We start from the raw sequence: 19,039 nt of genomic DNA, 5'->3' as shown, positions 1-19,039 counted from the left end.
GCATCTAGAATGCAACACTGCTTGGTGTGAATGCTTTTACAGACAAAAAAGAAAAGAAAAAAGAAAATACATTTTGCATTTTTTCTCGACAAGTCAATTGCTCTCTATAATTGTAAACACAGGTGGTGATTATACAACATGTCGAACCCTACACTACAAATATTTCCACTACATACATGAAAACGCGTGTGTCCCTGCTTTCTTGCGCTTCCGTGATATGAGGTATATTCAGGTCAATCCTATTTGTTTCTTTTTCCTTAAATCTCCGTCACTTTCTATCCCGCTCGTTTTTTTTAGTGTGTTGTTTATGTTTGTGTGTGTGTCTTTGTCTTTGTAGTGTTAGTGTTTCCAAGTGAAGTGGCTGGTTGGCTAGTCTTTATTCCCTGTGATCTGAGCAGCTTCAAAGTCTCTTGGGAGGAGCGGAGGAGCTCAGACTTAGGAAAAGGAGGGAGGGGGAAAAGGAGGTTAAAGGGAGAGCGGAAAAAGGAGGGAGGAAGGGGTTAAAGTTAAAGGGAGTGAGGAAAAAGTTGGGAGGAAGGGGGTTAAAGGGAGAGAGGAAATTAACTTAATTAAATATCAACCCTGGCTGCTGGAACAGAATGGCTTTAGCCATGGAAGACAAAGAAGGCCTTTGTTTATCCTTGCGAGTGCGGGGACTGCATTTTGTGTGTGGAGGGGGTGGAGAGTGGGGTGTACCGTACTTTGTCAGCCAGTTTCTCTGCAGTGTTATAAAAAAAAAAAAAAAGAAGCATGTAGGTCCGGTGATTTACTTGCCAAAAATTATATCTGCTACCAAGTTCTGTTGCAGCTCGTAAAGAATAAATAAAAGAAACAGGAGGAAATAGTTTGGGTATGTATCCAGCAGTCAGAAATTCAACAGTGAGGGTTAAAAACATAAAAATAAAAACATTTCCAGCATATTTGCCCGCCCCGACCCCGCCCCCCCAAAGAACAACTTAAATACAAAAAGAGGTACTCTCAGAATATTGTATAACAAAGTTATGGCAATTCATCTTTATACAACATCACCCGACAAACCGCCGAAAAAACGTACCCCCCCCCCCCCCATCAAAAAAAGCAACAAAATACATCTAAATGCCCGTGGTCATGCCTAGTATATCCCTACCTAGTCCCCATCAAAACAATAAGCCCCACCCCCCCACCCACCAAACCCCCATTCACAGTTTTCTCCTCTTAAAAATAATATTAATAATAATAATCACTTTTATCACATAATGCAATTGAATGGGTTTGTTGTCATTTTTCAATGATGGATGTGTTAAAAAAGTGCTTGATTGATTCCATTGACGAAAAAAAATTATCAAAAAAATCAAAAAGGTTCAACAGTAAGGAGTGAAGTAGAAAAGTGGGCGACTTGTCCAAAAGCGTCTAGTCGGCGACAGTACAGCGAAAACAAAAAAACTAAACACAGACCGGTGTCCATTGCATTCCGAGACAGAAGGCCGTGACGTCAGAGACGCAGTGGCTCTCGGATGATCGCGTTGACTCGTTAGGTAGAGTCTTCAAGGTTGCGTCTTTATGAGGGAGTGCATGGGTTAGGCAGGCTTCATCAACTGACATTATGTATTCATCAGCGTATACAAAAAGTCCTCGGCGTATACAAAAAGTCCTCTGTCACATAAACATCCTCCTCAGCTCAGAACGTACTGTGTGTTGCGCAAACCACGGGGTTAGAAAAACCCATAAAGAACCCATTTTTTTTATAGCTTGTGTATAAGTCCGGCCCTTTATACAAAGGGAAAACGTCGACGTGATGTCTACACGTCGACACACAACTGTAATCTCGACGCAGCGACACGTGGTAGAGGAACCACAACCGGAAAATCTAGAACTTGTTTATTTGTCCGAGGAGTAGGAAAAAATTTAAAGGAAAAGAAATAAAAGAAAGCTTTGTAGTCTCAAAGTACACCTGTAAAAAGTGTGCTAATTGCATCTCATAATACAAAGTCTTATTACACAATTGTTGCCTATTTCCTGAGTTAATACGTTGCTTGTAACAGACAATATAAACTTTTTTTTGTGTTTTTTTGTGTTTTTTTTTTTGCCATTTGAATTCTGGGACTTTCCCTGCCACAAACGTTATTGAAATCATCAACATCATTCATTATTACTTTACAGCGGTATGATGATTGGTAAAACACAAGAAAAAAGAAAACAAACAAACATAATCAAGCAAGTTCATTAGCTACCCTCTAATTTATTTTTAAATTACATTTAAATCTACGGTTTACAGCCATATCATACCCACTACTCTAAACGAAAAAATTAAGAGACTAGATATATAATAAAAAAGAGAATATCAAAAAATTGCATTTGAGGCCTTGACGACCCTCCCTGGTAGAGTATTTCGTATCAACATTTAATGGCAGTGTTTTTTTTTTGTTTTTAAAATTGACCTCGCTACAAGAACAAAATTAAGAATGGGTGTAGGGACAGCGCGGACAGTGATCGACAGCCCCCAACCGGGTTTCACCTTGTTTTAAATCCTTATCTGAAACTTTGGCTTGTCTGGGTTTTCGTTCCTGTACTCGCCGGCTCACTGACGTCAGCTAACAAACTGGTATACCCTGAGAATTCTGACACGGGAGTCCGTATTCGGTGGTCGACCTCCGGCCCGGGGTCTGCGGCGTAGCTCAGAGGCGTGCGTCGGCCCGACTTGAACTGGGAGCCGAAGGCCTGAGCGAAGTTCTCGATCGTGTACGTGGGGGGCTCCTCGGGGGGATCCGGCGGGGCCAGGTCCGGGTAGCCCGAGCCGTCGCCGGCCCGGCCCTTGGCCCGCTGCCCCTTGGGACCGTCCGGGGCGGTCAGATCCTGGGGCGTCAGGCTGAAGGCGCCCGGGGAGTGCTGCTTCTCCAGCTGCTCGGTTAGCTCCTGAGAGGGGGTGAGCTGCTGGTGGCCGGCGGACTCCAGGCTGAGGTGGTAGGCCGGCTGAGAGGGGGAGCCCACCAGCATGCCGTAGTGGGACTTGGAGGAGGACGAGGAGGCGGCGGACGAGGGGGCCGCGATGGGCAGCGGGGAGGAGACGGCGGGCGGGTAGCCGCATTCCAGCGGGGACGTGCCGTAGATGTGCTTGTCGGAGAAGAGGGGCCCCGTGGGGCTGGAGCTGCTGGACAGGAGCGGGAAGGGCCCGCTGGGGCCCAGGCTGGGGAAGGGCCCGCTGTGACTGGTGCGCTCCAGGGCCTGCAGCAGGAACTTGGAGTACTCGCTCATCACCACCGTCTTATCGCCGCCGTTGGTCGGGTCGTCCTCCAGCTCCGGCGTGACGGGGGCGGCCGGTTGCAGGTCTACATGGTGCGGGTGGTCCGACAGGTCAAAGGTCACGTCGTGGTGGTGCGACCCCTCCGATTTGTGGGTATAGTGGTCCAGCAGGCTCTGCAGCACCTCGTCCGGGATCCCCGACTTGTCGTGTTTGAGATCCAGCGGCGAGGAGTCCAACATGGCCAGCGTGGGTTCGGGCCCCAGGGAGCCCTGGATCACGCCGCCGCCGCCCTGGGGCGCCATGTGCAGCGAGCTGCTGGCCCCATAGTCTATGTGGACCGCGTGGAGGTAGCGCCGCTTCTTCACAAACTGCATGGCGTCGTCGTAGTTGCTGCTGTTGGCGGAGCCCTGCTTGTTCCCCGCAGGGCCCTGCAGCAGCACCATGCCGTCCAGGCCCGCAGCCCCGACGTGGTCCATGGGGCCGGGCTTCTGCGGCAGCATCTTCTGCCCGTGGAGGAGGGAGGCGGATGATTCCCCTCCGTCCTCCAGGGTGGGGAGGCCCTTTTCCAGACCCTTGCGGCCGGCTTTCTTGAAGAGCAGCTTGGGGGTGCGTCCCTGTATGGCGGGCTGCTCCATGCTGAAGTCATGCAGGTCGCCGGACATCCCCCCGGAGGACGCGGCTGCGGCGGAGGAGGCGTTCTTCTTCCGCCGGCGCTCACCGCCCTCTCCGTTTTTGGACTTGGCCCTCTTCCGTCCCGAGGTGGTGGCTGCGTTTCCCTGAGTGAGTGAGTAGCTGCCCTGGCCGAGCTCCGACTCGCTGAGCTCCAGCATGCTGGGGTCCAGGCCCTTCTTTATGGCTTCTCCACAAGTCCGCTTGTGCTTCAGTAACCGGTCTGTTCTTGAGAAAAACTGTGAAGAGGGGAGAGAGAGAGAGAGAGAGAGAGAGAGAGAGAGAGAGAGAGAGAGGGGAGAGAGCCGGGACAGGAGGGAAACAAAAGAAGTTCAATTAGTTAAGTTCCTAAGGGCTGGATGATCCACAGGGCTGTACTGTGAGAGATATATATCGCACGTGCTACAGCAACATCGGTCTGTGCGATGAATGGATCTACTTCAGTAGCACTGGTGCGATAGGCATTCGGTTCATATCGATACTCTTATTTTGAAAATCCTGTGGCGGGTCTCATTTCCGCCTAAGCACAGCTCCAGCTATAATAACTATGGCTCCGGCAGCTAGCACCGTTCGGTTCATATCGATACTCTTATTTTGAAAATCGCGTGGTGTCGTGACTAGGGATGTCCGATATTATCGGCCTACCGATATTATCGGCCGATATCGGCATTAAAATGTGATATCGGAAAATAACGGTATCGGTTTAAATTTTAATTTATTTATTTTTTTGCATTTCTATAACCTTTATTTACCCAGGCAAGCAAGTAAGAACAAATTCTGATTTTATTTATTGTCAAAAGTATGCATAATGTTCTGTTAATTCCACAACAAGAGATATGTAATGTTAATTACCTGAAATTATTAATTTTTTTGGGGGGGGGGGAACCCTGCATATATCGGTATCGGTTGATATCGGTATCGGAAATTAAGAGTTGGATAATATCGGTATATCGTATCGGTAAAAAAGCCTATATCGAGCATCCCTAGTCGTGACTCATATCCGCTCGGCTCCACAGCACACAGCAGTACTCATCTCAGTAGCGTCTGGAACACGATGGGGTGTGTCAAGAAATGGAAAATTGAGAAATGAGAGGTGGCCCTATGGTTTCAAGTTGGATTATGATATAACAAACTATAATCAAAAGCAAAAAGAGTGGGTTTGACTTTATTTACCTACCCCGTTTTTCAATTAAAAATGTGATTTTTTTTGCCTTTTTGGCAGATTTCCACAATTTCCGCCAAAATCACATTTTCATATATGTGGCTGCTTGTCTACATCCTGGGACCTCATTCAGACTTACTACCCCTACCTTAAGCTTGGTATGGTAGCCCATACCATGTTACAATGCAATAACATACAATACCATGGTATACCATAAATAAATAATCGGAAGTGTGTGGTACTGTATAATTAGTGAAAACAGGGCAGGACAGCATTTTGGTTTTTATAATGCTTATTTTTTTTTTGTCTTTGTTATTTTATACTTTTTATTTAATTAAAATGTTTTATCAGATACTGTAGCAATACATCTAGCTGTATTTCAAAGCCATAAATGTGGAGATTCAGTTTGATTGCATGTACAATCTACTTCATGGCAAGCTTCATGATGCCGATGAGGTCCTGCTTGCTGTTGATCCTGGGCACCAGGTCGATGTGCTCTGCCCTCCCCCGGATGAATCCGTCCCTCCTCTCAGCATCATACACAGCACTGGCTGCTGCTGTCGTTTCCTTCACAGCTCTCTCTATAGCCTGCGTGTGGCAGGGGAAGTACTCCACCTCCATGGGCTTCCCCATGAACTCCAGCAACTGGTTATCTTGTTGATCATGTTCTCCAGGGTGGCTGCCTGTGTGTTGAGGTTGGGCAGGGTGCGCAGCCTGAGGGAGGTGTCCCCCAGCTCCTGCTCCCCCCTGATGGAGATGATCTTGAGGACTGCGAACCTCCTCTCCTGCTTCTCCTCGCTGCAGAGCATGGTCACCAGGATCGCCTCAGAGTGAGCGAACCATGCAGAGGACCGGACGGTCGACATGACAGTCAACTGCACCACCTTGGGCTGGGTGCGGAGGCAGGACAGCTCAAACAGGACATTCCTAGGTCCGTCCACCCAGCTGTTGTTGATCTTCACTTGGAACCAGCAGGGGAAGTACACCATGGTTATGAAGGAGACAATCTCCCTCAGTCTGGCCAGCAGCTTGCCCTTAAGTCCATGGCTGCGGCACCACCAGTCACAGAACAGGTTAGCTGTGGTGAGCCACCTGCTGTGTCCAGTCTTGCCAACTGTCAGTGCAGCAAGATCATTGTCCATCTTGCCACTTCTGATAGCCTTGGTGATCCTGTATCCATAGTGCTTGTCTGAGGAGAGGTCTTTGACTACCTTGTCAGGAAGATCAGAGAGACTTGTCTTCCCCGGGATTGCCGGGAAGCTGAGGGTTCTCTCCAGAGAGCTGACAGTCGGCAGCAACTTTCCCAGCTCTCCCTCCACAAGTCCTTGCTGCTGCTCTTCCCATCTCTCTGAGTGATCAGCTTCCTCAGCTTCAGCTCGTTAAGTGTGCAGCTGGCACACAATCCAGAACAGTCTTCTGTCCAGGTATTCCTCCAGGAAGTGGAACATCCCACCCTTGTACCCGGTGTTACTGTTGGTGCTGTCTCCAGCAATGGACTCTAGGCTGTCAGAGACTCCGTACTTGGTGCGCCACTCAAAGACTTGGAGAGTGAGTGCCTGTGATGATGACATGGTGGAGTCGCCAGGAACCTTCTCCTTGATGAAGTGGTCGAGAAAGCGGCCATCTCCGTCAGTCATGGTGTTACATGGATGTGTAGAACTTCTTGGTGTCCGGATTGAAGTCTCAAACCTTCGTCTTGGTGATTCTTGAATCTAACATGATAGTCTTGACATCCCCTTCTAGTATCTCCCTCTTCTCTCTAGACTGCACCTTCTCATCACCTCATCCCTAGCACGGTGAATCTTCTTGGGATCAACAGCCAGGACAGGTACTCACTTGTATGGATTATTTCAATAACTGTTAATATTCTGGATAATTCTACCACAAAAGGTAACGTTTTTGACAAATATTGAAACAGTTAGTTTCTCCTCCCTATTGTTAGCACGTAGCAACAATTAGATCTGAAATTAGTTAGAAAAATCATAATTAATATTCTCCTTTGTTTCATCACAATTTAAGCAAGCCTAGTAATAGACACAATATTTCGGACACTGTGAATACATTCCCTGAGGTCCGTAGATGTCCCTAGATACCAAGAATATGCAAATGGGCTTGTAGAAGTGGAGCAATATTCCATTTACCTAGGTATATATTTTAGGCAGATTTTCAGAAAATATACCACGGGTGGAAGAGGTTAAAGGCTTTATTGGAAACTAAATAAAAGTTTTATTTTTAAAAAGGACCATTTCCAACTGCAGTAAATATTTGGTTTTGAATGGTGATAAAAATTGCCAAAGAAATTACAAATATGAAAAACCGTGATTTAGGCGTAAACAGTCAGAAATCCGCCAAAAAGGCCAACATTTTGAATTTTTTAATCGAAAAACGGGGTAGGTAAATAAGCATAAGCTAACAACAAGCTAAAACCCTGTTCAGAGCGATACAGAGAACAGAGTGGGGACTGGGAAGGAGGGGGGGGGGGGGGGCAGGCATTCTCCCTTCTGTGTGTGTGCGTTTGAAAAGATATGATGAAGTCAGACGAGTATATTATATTGATAGTAAATGTACTGAGGGTGGACAGATAATGTTGATATTTAAACATAAAAAATACAATACATAATAAATGTATGCATGATCATCATGCAACATAAAACAATTGCAGGAACGGTTTGGGAGAGGAAGGGGTTTTAGGTTGCGTGTTCCAAACAAATTTGCTTACAAGTTTAAAGCTCAATATATCAAAACGTGGCACTTTATAGTGAACAGGAGGTCTATTTGTATTAAAAACAATAAATAGTTTTTCATTTAAATGTCTGGAAGAGCTAATTTTTTTTTTTCAAATCATATTTCCGTTACCTTTTTTGAGTTGATCTAAATGTTACTGATTGTGTTAAATGGGCTTATGATATCATCTCATATCGATTGCAGGCACCTGCATTGTATCGCTGTCCAAAGAATCGATATCGCATCGTGATGAAACTGGTGATTCCCAGTAGTAGAGTCCATACACCCAACACCAAATCCCATAATTCCTTACATGTAACGTGTCTGGCTGTGTGACATCAACTTGCATGAAAATGACAGCCAAACATGGCACTGCAACTAAATAACACAAATACAATAGGCACATTTGTGACTGTTACAAATATAACACGTTTTATACTTGTGCTACAAGATTTTGGCCTGTGCTACAAAACTATCAACCTCTGTAGCACCAGTGCTATGTGCAAAAAAAGTTAACGTACAAGTGAGACTTTTTACACAGAAACATTATACCACATGGATTATCTTTCTCTCTCTGCCGGCTTTGGGTTGTCCACACTGAACCTAGCAAAGATAGAATGCCATGATGCCGTGTTCCTGAGTCAGATAGATGGAGACGCAGCGTGGAAATAGGTCTGCAAAAGGTGCACGCATGCAATGACACGCATAACTCACAATGATTACCTAAGACGAGCATTCTCTAGGCTTTCAACAAGTCCAGGGCAGCCAGTTGAGCTTTTTTTTGGCGTCTTCTCACCAAATAATAATAAATATTATATTTATAATATAATAATAGTAACCCTTTAATCGCCAATGACGTGTTTAGACGTCATTCCTCGCCATGGGTAATCTGCCAATGACGTCGTACAGCGTCTTTGAGATCAATATTTCAAAAATCTGTCATGGCAATCATATTTCACCCACGGAGACTTGACGGGTGATGTAGAGCTCCTCTCATCTCTCCAATGGTGCAAGACCGCCATCTGGTGGCCGATCGGCGAGGTGCCAAAACCGGAAGTGAGCGGCCGGAAGTGGTGCTCACCCATATTTCGTCCGTCTCCAGCTTGATACACTGGATAGCGATCCGTTGCCAATAACTCGATAAATGACATGATTTGGACGTATATAGTATTATACAACCTGGAACTGGACCAACAAGATCGACATCCCATAATAACGATCTTTTTGCTCCAGTAGCATCCCCCATCGCTACGAGGAAGCTGCGGTGAGTTTCAGCGTGTTTGATTATTATTGTCCATACAAACTGCTCTGATCTATGTATCACCCATACTACATAAATGATTTAACGTCGGCCACAGACTTATAAACCCCCCCCCCCCCCCCGGTCACCAGCAGATGATGAGGCATGACGTTTAGGACCTTGTACAATTGAAATTTTTTATCTGACGTCAATCGGTATCAAACTACATTTGATGATCTAATATATGTATTTATGGCTATAACTCACGTTCTGCAGAATGCTGCAGAAAACGATAAACAAGAGAGGTGATTAAGATCAGAATAATCCCTGACAGATAAAGGGTTAATATAATAATAATATATATATTGAAATTATATTATTTTAATTAGACATAAAACATGTAGTCTATTATTATATCATGTGGTCAGCCTTTTTTCTTTCTATGCGACAACTGATCAATGTTTGCGTCTGACTTTTTTTAATTAGACATAAAACATGTAGTCTATTATTATTATATCGTGTGCGTGCTGGTGCGCCCTATCCCGCTACACACAGAAGCTGGGATAAAACCCACCCCGGCAATTTGTATACCTGAAGACGGCAAAATTACGCATACAATTTGACCCCCCCATACTGTATTCGTTCCTTTCACACAGAACGGCATGCCGTGAGATAATGGGGTATGATTCGCGGCTATAATGGGCACTGTGGAAGGGGCTATAGACATAGACTATGCAGATTGAAAAGAAAATTACTATTATATTCTCTTGTCCTTGACAGCTAATAGTGCCGTCAAGCAGATAAATAGTGCAACATCATGTTGGTCTTACTCTAAATGAATAATGGGGATTTTTTTTACAATTGTGCCAGTATTGAGGGAGATCGCTACAGCCAGCAGCTGCAAAACGGGCTGCAATGTAATTACACACATGCGTGTCAAGTACATGCACTCACAGATCTTTTTTGCCATTGTTGTGGACAGACACACACACACACACACACACACACGGCCCTATGAAATCTGTTTTTATCAAATTTGAATTTTTCTGTTTTCGGATTTCACATTTTTATATTTTCCTCTTTTCGGATTTCTCGTATTTCTTTCCTTTGGATTTAAGTTTAACCAAAAAGATAAGCAATACAAAATTATGTTTTTAACTAACTTTAATAACAGTACATCTGCCGTATAACAGTGCCAGTGCAGTTCAATGATTTATTCAGTTCAATGCAGTTCAACTGCCAGTGCAGTGCAATAATGTAATAATTATTAAATACCGGTAATACAAAATAATAATTTGTTTAAAAGAAAATCAGAAAAACACTAAAATGTCATTTATTTCAAAGATATGTCCTTTAAAAGGTTCATGCTTCTCCCCATATCTGGCTGACATCACCATTGTTATACATCAGGGCTATTCAACTAAATTGTTCAGGGGGCCACATTGTCAGAAACCCAAGGCGCCAGGGGCCGGACTGCCACGGCGCCTCCCCGTGCTATGAATATATGTACACTTGACACAACATGCAACGACATTTTCACAACTTTTATTTAACTACATTGCAAAAGTAGTATACTTTTCAAAAAAAGTGCTTCATTTATGTGCCACATCTGCAACATCTCCTGCAGAAAGTGCTTCATTTATGACTGTGCAACAACTGCAACATCTCCTCTTCAACATTTCAATATAAAAATAAAATATATATGTGCATCTGAACATTCTACACTTGAACAAAAAAACACATTTATAGTGCAGCTGAGCTTATGAAAAAGTGCTTCATGTCTGTGCAACAACAGCAAATCACAGCATCTTATTAGCACTTATTGTCCACTCTTAACTCTCAAACATCAGGGGGGTGGGGGGCAGACAGGCCTAGCCTACATACACACATCTAATGAGAGCGATTGCACTTCTTTGACTGGGCAATGGCAGAGAAAGAGGGTTCATAGGAAGTGAGGGCTACCCGCAAACAGTGATGCAAATGCTCATTTGTCAAGGAGGCACATTGCTTGTTTTAATGGCATTAAATCCGCAACGCCCCAACCCTGGACACCTTCAAATCCGCTCTAAAAACACACCTCTTCACCAAGGCTTTCCCCATCAGTTAGTTTTAGATTAAATTAGGTCCATAATCCCCTCTTCCCCCCCTACTTTCCTTGCCCTATTTTTTGTCCTGATTGTAAAGCGACCTTGAGTTCTATGAAAGGCGCTATATAAATTTGATTTATTATTATTATTATTATTATTATTATTATTATTATTATTATTATTATTATTATTATTATTATTATTATTATTATTATTATTATTATTATTATGTGAGAGAAACTGGATTCACAGGTGTATGTTGAGCCAAACATTGTTAGCACAGATATTGCCAGCGTTTTTATTTTGGGGAATGTCTTGACATGAATACACTTTATCCAAAATGTTGTGGTGGATTCATTCTCAAGTGCCTGCTTCAGAGCAGATGATGCTTGCATGTCAATTATTTCAAGTTGCAGGATACCTTCATCAATGTGAAGTGATGCAAGGAACTCTTGTCCTTTTGTGGAAATAGCAGCTACATTGGCAAATGGGTTGCTCACAAAATGCATCAATTCTCTGGACATGTCAAATTCATCAAATCGACTTGCAAAGTTTTCCCTCAATTTATCAATGAAATCTGTCATTAATTGAGTGACTTTTGGCTCAATTGTGCGTGTTAACGTTGACATGAAAAGAAAAAAGTTAAAAAATAAAAATAAAAAAAATATATAAATTTTTTTTTTTTTTTTTTATTATCATGTACGGTAATCTTTGGCGGGCCGGTCAGAATCATCCCGCGGGCCGGATATGGCCCGCGGGCCGCCAGTTGAATAGCCCTGTTATACATGATGGTTAGGCGCTTTGTGTTTTACTTAGTGAGGGATTCTCTTTTGTCGGTCAGCAGCGTTTTGTACTTGCTGAAGCTTCTCTCTGTATAATCATTTTTAAATATCAACATTATCTGGCCATCCTCAGTAAATACTATCAAACTCCTCTGACCTCATCTGCATGCACGGTGCACGCACGGCACGCGCACACACACTATAAAAAAACGAACTGGATATTTGGACAGTAACGTTTGGCTTCTTGAGAGAGAGGGAGTCTGACTATTATGGAACACGCACTGCGTTCCGAGAGAGAGACTTGCATTACACCAGGGGTGGGAATCACCAGTTTCATCACGATACGATACGATATCAATTCTTTGGACAACGATACGATATTTGCCGATATCACAAAGTCTGCCACGATACTATACGATTCAATTCGATTCAGGTGCCTGCAATCGATATGAGACGATATTATGTGCCCATTTAACACAATCAGTCACATTTAGATCAACTAAAAAAAGGCTACGGAAATATCAATTGACGTCTTTATTTTTGAGCTCTTCCAGACATTTAAATGAAAAACAATCTATTGTTTTTAATACAAATAGACCTCCTGTTCACTGTAAAGTGCCACGTTTTTATATATTGAGCTTTAAACGTTAAGTAAAATGTTTTGGAACTCACAACACGCAAGCTAAAACCCCTTCCTCTCCCAAACCGTTCCTACAATTGTTTTATGTTGCATGATGATCATATGTTTAAATATCAACATTATCTGTCAATATAATAAACGCACACGCATACACACACACAGACAGAATGCCCCCGCCCCTCCTTCTTCCCCTCTCCTCTCTCCGTTTCTCTCTCTCTTAGCTTAGTTAGCTTAAGCAGCTAATGTAACATTAATTTAGGTCTGCCCACGCGACGTGGGCATAAAAGAATGGCGACGATGCAAAGCATGTTAAATGCATTTGACCCGCTGCAGGGAAAAACTGCACAGACTTATATCGGTTCTCAAAATAGACGCTCCCTAGCGCTACACGGAGTTTCACCAGGGCAGATGACGTCGACGGATTTTCAAAATAAGAGTATCGCAATATGAATCGATCTTTTTACGTTGCATCGATCCTATTTGATTATTGATAATAGATCGATATATCGATCTGGATCGATGTATCGTCCCACCCCTACATTACACGCAACGCGAGTCTGACTATTATGGAGCACGCACTGCGTTCCGAGAGAGCGTTCCGAGAGAGAGAGAGAGAGAGAGAGAGAGAGAGAGAGACTCGTTCCTTTGTCCCGTAATGGATTTGGTAGCTGTAATTTCTGCGTATCTGTAGCCCATGCAGCGCCACCGTTTTAGAGTCGTAGTGAAGATTGATTTATATGAAAAACGATGTATAATTTAAACAAATTCCACGCCATTCTTTTTTACATGTTGGACGAGAGATAGTGACTGTCAAATGAGCCATAGTATTGTCTCCATAGCTATAATATAGAATATAGATATAGCTCTGCAAGCATCGTGAAAATGCCTATCTTTTGTGTGTGTGTGGCCCATTGACTACAGGGTGGGGATAATCGCTGGCGCTGAATGAGTTCATATCTCAATTCCTCCGCGATCGCGGATTCCATAGGGCCCTACACACAGGGGCAGATGTCCCAACACAGTGTAATTTGTAAAATACTATTATGCTCAACATTTTCTTCTAGATTGTGATGTGACATTACCACCCTATTGCCAGCTGTTCATGGGCAGACTAACCTGTTGGCAGGTGTGGCATCGATATGGCTTCTCTCCACTGTGAGTCCTCTTGTGCCTCTCCATGTGGTACTTCTGAATGAAGCGCATGTTGCACTGGTCACAGCTGAACGGCTTCTCACCTACACAAAGGTGCAGAAGTGTCAGAGTTAAAAAAGGAACGACTTTTTGTTAAAAGAAAACAACCAAGATCTAGTTCCAACTGCAAATGTTCTCTGAATTCCATACTTTTCCCAGACCTTAAAAAAAGGACCACAATAAATATTATTAATCAGCACACGTATTTTACATTACCCCAGACTGTTTTCCTGAGCACAGCTTACAGATAAAGTAATAAACAAAACAAAGGAAGAAGCAATATTCTTATCCCTTATTCTTATTGCAATAAACCAGTTAAAAAAATTATATCTTTCATCTTTCCCATTTTTTCTTTCATATTCTTCTTCACAACAATAAGTATCACAATATGTAAAATGGCAACAGATTAACAATAAAAAGTTGAGTCATCCCTAGCCAGCCCAATCTTGCTTAAAATATGTAAATAAAGTACTTATCGACTACAGGAAAAAGACTACCAAGACACACTATTCTGATAGCCTTGCCCAAACCCTAACCACACGGTTTCCTTAAACTAACCATAACTCTAACCTAGCCCTAACTTTCTATCTTAACCATGACCATTACATGTTAAAACGAGCCATCATTATAGTATTACTGTTTGTATCAGGGTGGGTGGGTGGTTAGTCTATTGGTGAAAACACTCGCCCGCAACCTTAATCATTATTGGTTTGAGTCCCGGACTTTTGCCAATACAAAAACGTAAATATATTACTTATGTCTATAAGATAACATACATTATGTACCTTTTTCCTGTGGTCGATTATTACTTTATTTTTATTTTCTGATGAGACTGTTTCCCTAAGCAGTTGACTGATCAAGTATAAACTTTGAGGACTACAGAGGAGGAGGTTATGGAAGGTATTAAATCAATGAAGTCAGGAAAAGCTCCAGGGTTAGATGTCTTCCCTGTTATGACTATTCTATCACAGTGAATTTGATATTATCACAGTGAATCACATTGATAGTCTGCTGCATATCTCAACAAATGTATATTCTGGGCAGGGAACAAACTTAACTTTTTGACTTACCAGCCATTTGGCTGGTAGATTTTAAAAACTACCAGCCAGGCAGATTTTTTACCAGCCAAAAATTTAAAATAGCTTTTTAGTATATCGCCATGTGTTATTATTACTATATAATACTCTCATATGCTATTTTCAATTAATATCATAAACAACATAAGGAATATTAGCATAATTTTGAGTGGACTGAAGGAATGAGTCAGCGTTAATAGTTTTAAATGCAAATAATTTATTGAAACATAGAAGTGGGGTCGGGGACACACACACTGTTTCAACTCACCACCCCTGCACATATTGTAGTCTAGTCTGTCTTCAAACTTCCACTCCTCTCGAAACCTTTTTATATTTGAATATCAACATTATCTGTGCATCCTCAGTAATCCTCAGTTTACTACAATATACTCCTCTCCTGAGTCCTGACTAGTGACTTCATCGTCTTTCCAAACGCACGCACACACACAGAGAAAGGGAGAGTGCCCCCCCCCCCCATTTCCCTTTCCCCAGTCCACACTGTCTGCTGTTCTCTATGGCAGTGGTTCCCAAAGTCGGGGTCGCGACCCAAAGGTGGGCCGCGAGCAGCCACGGGTGGGCCGCGAGATGATTTAAAAAAAAAAGAGAAAAAAAAATAATTTTTTATTTTATTTTTATTTTATTTTTGTCAGGCCACTGAACTTAGAAGCAGGCCAGGACAGTGTTTCTAGTTGTATTCTATTCTATTGTATTCTAAAATGTGACTATATGGTTTTATATTAACTTAATAAATAAACAAAAACTAAAAAAAATCTACTTATTTCAACGAACATTTCAAACTAAATAACAGATTATGCACATAAAACGCTGAAAACAACCGAAGCAACAATAGTATTTTAATGAGGCTATTATTATTATCATTATTATTTTGCAACAAGTTAGCCCTCTCATAAATAGCACATATAAATGAATAACTAACTTGAACTAACTTAATAGGATTGAAGTGATATTTGGCAAAAAAAATCGGTCGCCTGGCAAAAAAAAAAAAACCTGACGATGTGCATTGGGCCGCGGCTCTCTGACGCCTTATTTTCTGGGTCCTGGCCTGAAAAGTTTGGGAACCCCTGCTCTATGGCTCTGCCGCTGATCAGGATTAGCTTGTTAGCTTACGCTAACATAACGTTCATTTCGGGTGATGTAGGCATAAGGAATGGCGACGATGCAATGCATGTTAGATGCATTTGACCCGTTGTGAGAAGAAGAAAAAACCACAGACTTATTTCGGCTCGCAAAATAGGCGCACTGCTGTGTAGCTCTGCTCTCGGGGGAACAAACTTAACTTTTTGACTTACCAGCCATTTGGCTGGTAGATTTTAAAAACTACCAGAGCCAGGCAGATTTTTTACCAGCCATTGGCGGTTGGCTGGTACTTATTTTGTTCCCTGATTCTGGGGCTATATTAACAGGTTACACAGTACATTTAATCAGGCAGTGACCCTCAAAAAAAGAAAGGAATCAAACCAGCTACAGGCCTATCAGTTTAGCAGGGGTTGATTACAAGTTCATGTTCCGAGAGCATTTCCTGCCTGACATTATACATCCAGATTAGGTTGGATTTATAAGTGGAAGGTCACCCTCTGGTTCACTTGATGCAGCTCCACCGTGGATCAATGTAGCCGCATAATGTTAAATATCACAGTAAGTGCTTTAGAGATGTTGGGCATAATTTAGTAAAATGTCTGTTGTCTCCGGTAATACCCGTGTTGTCACAAGTTTATTAATCATGGAACATTTTACATCAAGATGGGAACCATAGTGGAGTTTCTGTGGCCCAACGGTTCAGTCCCAGAAAACGAAGATTCTCGTTTCTGGGTAGTTATTTCTTTTATTCGCTATTGCCATTCATAATCCATCGAGGCAGCCTGTGCAGGCTGTCCTGAATGGGTCTGAGACCGCAAACGTCCAATACCGCCGCCTAACGGCCGATATTGCACATCCTTGGATTCTCTCTGGCTCAGCCTGTATGTTGATCTAACAAGTCCGGTCTGGGTTTCCCTACTCGGACAGTAGTAAAGTTTATAACACATGGATTGGGGAGAACCAAGCACAGTGGATTCATGTACTTTGGTGGATTATCTTGGCATCACGATCGACATCAATACTTGGAATGGCGATCAGATAATTGGAATAATCTTTTTGCAGTACATCCTAGTCAAGGTAAGGGCTATATGCTATCAATCTTGCGTTGATTATGCCTTCATTGTGATCCGTGTGTGTCCTGTAACGTTACTCCACAACGTATGCCCATACGCCCACAGCGACCTCTGGCGCCCAATGTGTTAAGAAATTGGATTAGACCAGTGGTTCTCAAACTATGGGTCACGACCCAAATTGGGGTCGCGGGTAGGTGACAGTGGGGCAAGTAAAAACAAAATTAAATTTTTTCTTGTTTTGTTTTTGATATATGTTCTGGCAACATATCCTGGCTAAATATGCCTCGTTTTATAACTGTGTATATTGATAACATAGTGCTGTCATTTCTAATTACTTTCTAATAAATATGCATGATCAAGTTCAACAACGTGTGCTTTTATTTTGATATTCCTTAATTCCACATTGAAATTACACGATGTGGGGTCCCCAAAAGAAATCCTAAATAAAATGGGGTCACGGTATGAAAAGGTTTGAGAACCCCTTGATTAGACTGATATATGCAGACCCACAGGCTTCGTCCTGATAATTGGGTTGATATTCCTCCATTAACTCATCCAGCGCCATCGCTTAGTGAGCCAGGGGGCGCTAGAACGCCATCGCTTTAATCAATGGGGAGACTGCGAGATTTGCGAGTGCTTAAAATATATCTTATATTATAGCTATGGGTCTAATACATCTGTCGATTGTCAGTGAGTTACTTCCAGTAAACATGCACAAAACCGATTGTTTTTTCATCCGTACATTTCAGTTTTATACCGTTTTGAATACGAGTATAGTTTGTGATTCTTAGTAATCCCAGGAAAAGACGCAATAATAGCGTTTTTAGTGGAATCTTCCTGAAATCAACGCTAGATTATCATTATTATCCTTCCTTGTGCATACATGTAATGGCCCTCGTAGCGCAGCGCTCCCCCCCCCCCCCCCCACACCCAATGGTAAACAGCCACACACACACAGCTTCGATCGCGGTAGAAAGAAATATCAGATCAACGCAAGATATGCATTGCAGATGTAACACTGTAAACGCTAGTCCTGCCGGAGTATTTAAACCCCACCCGCACGGCTCAGATCGGCCCAGAAAAGAAACTACACAATTTCTAATAGAGTGCAATACCGGCTGGAAGGCGTAGGTGGCGGTATTTGCCCTTTTGCGAGCTCAGACCCATTCCCAATGATAACATCAGGCTGGATGGATGAACATGAATGGATATAGCTAATAAAAGAAATAACGATAAGGAGACCCGCTCTCTCCATTATTGTTAATGTTATTTCATTAACTACTTTCTGTGGCTATTAGAGCAGACCCAACTATGGGCATGGTTAGAGCTGGTGGAAGAGAGCACAAGTTGTTTCTTTATGCGGATGACATTTTGTGGCTATCCACAGACCCTGCCTCTTCAGTCCCTATATTATTAACCTCTTAAGCCTGAGCGGTCCGGTGGTGGACTGCAAATGACATCACGCCATAAATCCATCTCTACGGACTGTATGAATTAATGTTGCATTTAATTTTTTTATTTTTGCCAAGAGTAAAGACGCTAACCCTGTCAAAACAGCAGTCAAAGTGTATATTTTCAGCAATACGTTTGTTTACCAATAGTTTAAAGTGTTATTAGTGAAATATGAGTTATAGAAATCTAGTCGGAAACGGGCGAATATTGACGCTAGGAAATACATGGCGCCATTCTGTTTGTAGTCCTATGAGGAGAAGAGACCCAGGGCTTTCGATTGGCTTTGGAATTTTGAAAAACGTCCCTACCCAGCTCATGCCAGCCCCTGTCCATCATCCATCATGCCCGCATTTCACTGTATGCCGTGACAAATAAAACGCTTGACTTGACTTCTGGATTTACTTTCTTATCTCTTATTTTACTTTTCATCTCCCACAAACCTGAACGTTATTGGCATAAATTAGAACACAGTTTGTTTCTCTACCTTTCTGTGAATGTCTAGCAAAAAACGGCATTGCAATCTGATGAATAATGGCAGAGAAATGTACATTATAAACAAGTAACTGTACTTGATTTCATTCACGGTTTTTGCTGCACGCCTGGGCCCAGGAGTTCAAAACTTTGT

The 19,039-nt window shown here is 42.7% G+C and overlaps 1 protein-coding gene across 2 annotated transcripts in view; it reads right to left on the bottom strand.

Moving 5' to 3' along the window:
• Positions 1–1,244: 1,244 nt before the first annotated feature.
• LOC311235105 (zinc finger protein 281-like) overlaps positions 1,245–19,039 on the bottom strand; it is a 37,723-nt gene continuing 19,928 nt past the window's right edge. For both annotated transcript variants that reach the window (XM_084322457.1, XM_084322456.1), the window contains exons 6-7: positions 13,641–13,759; positions 1,245–4,128 (exon numbers count right to left, since the gene is read on the bottom strand). In XM_084322457.1, coding sequence (XP_084178583.1) covers positions 2,509–4,128; positions 13,641–13,759 — 1,739 coding nt within the window. In that variant the 3' untranslated portion in view covers positions 1,245–2,508. The remainder of the gene's footprint in view (positions 4,129–13,640; positions 13,760–19,039) is intronic.

The sequence above is a fragment of the Notolepis coatsorum genome (genome assembly GCF_963971535.1).
Source record: "Notolepis coatsorum genome assembly, chromosome: 10".
In the NCBI taxonomy this organism is placed as follows: Eukaryota; Metazoa; Chordata; class Actinopteri; order Aulopiformes; family Paralepididae; genus Notolepis; species Notolepis coatsorum.
The sequence above is the reverse complement of the archived record's forward strand: the minus strand, read 5'-3'. Positions and strand labels throughout refer to the sequence as shown.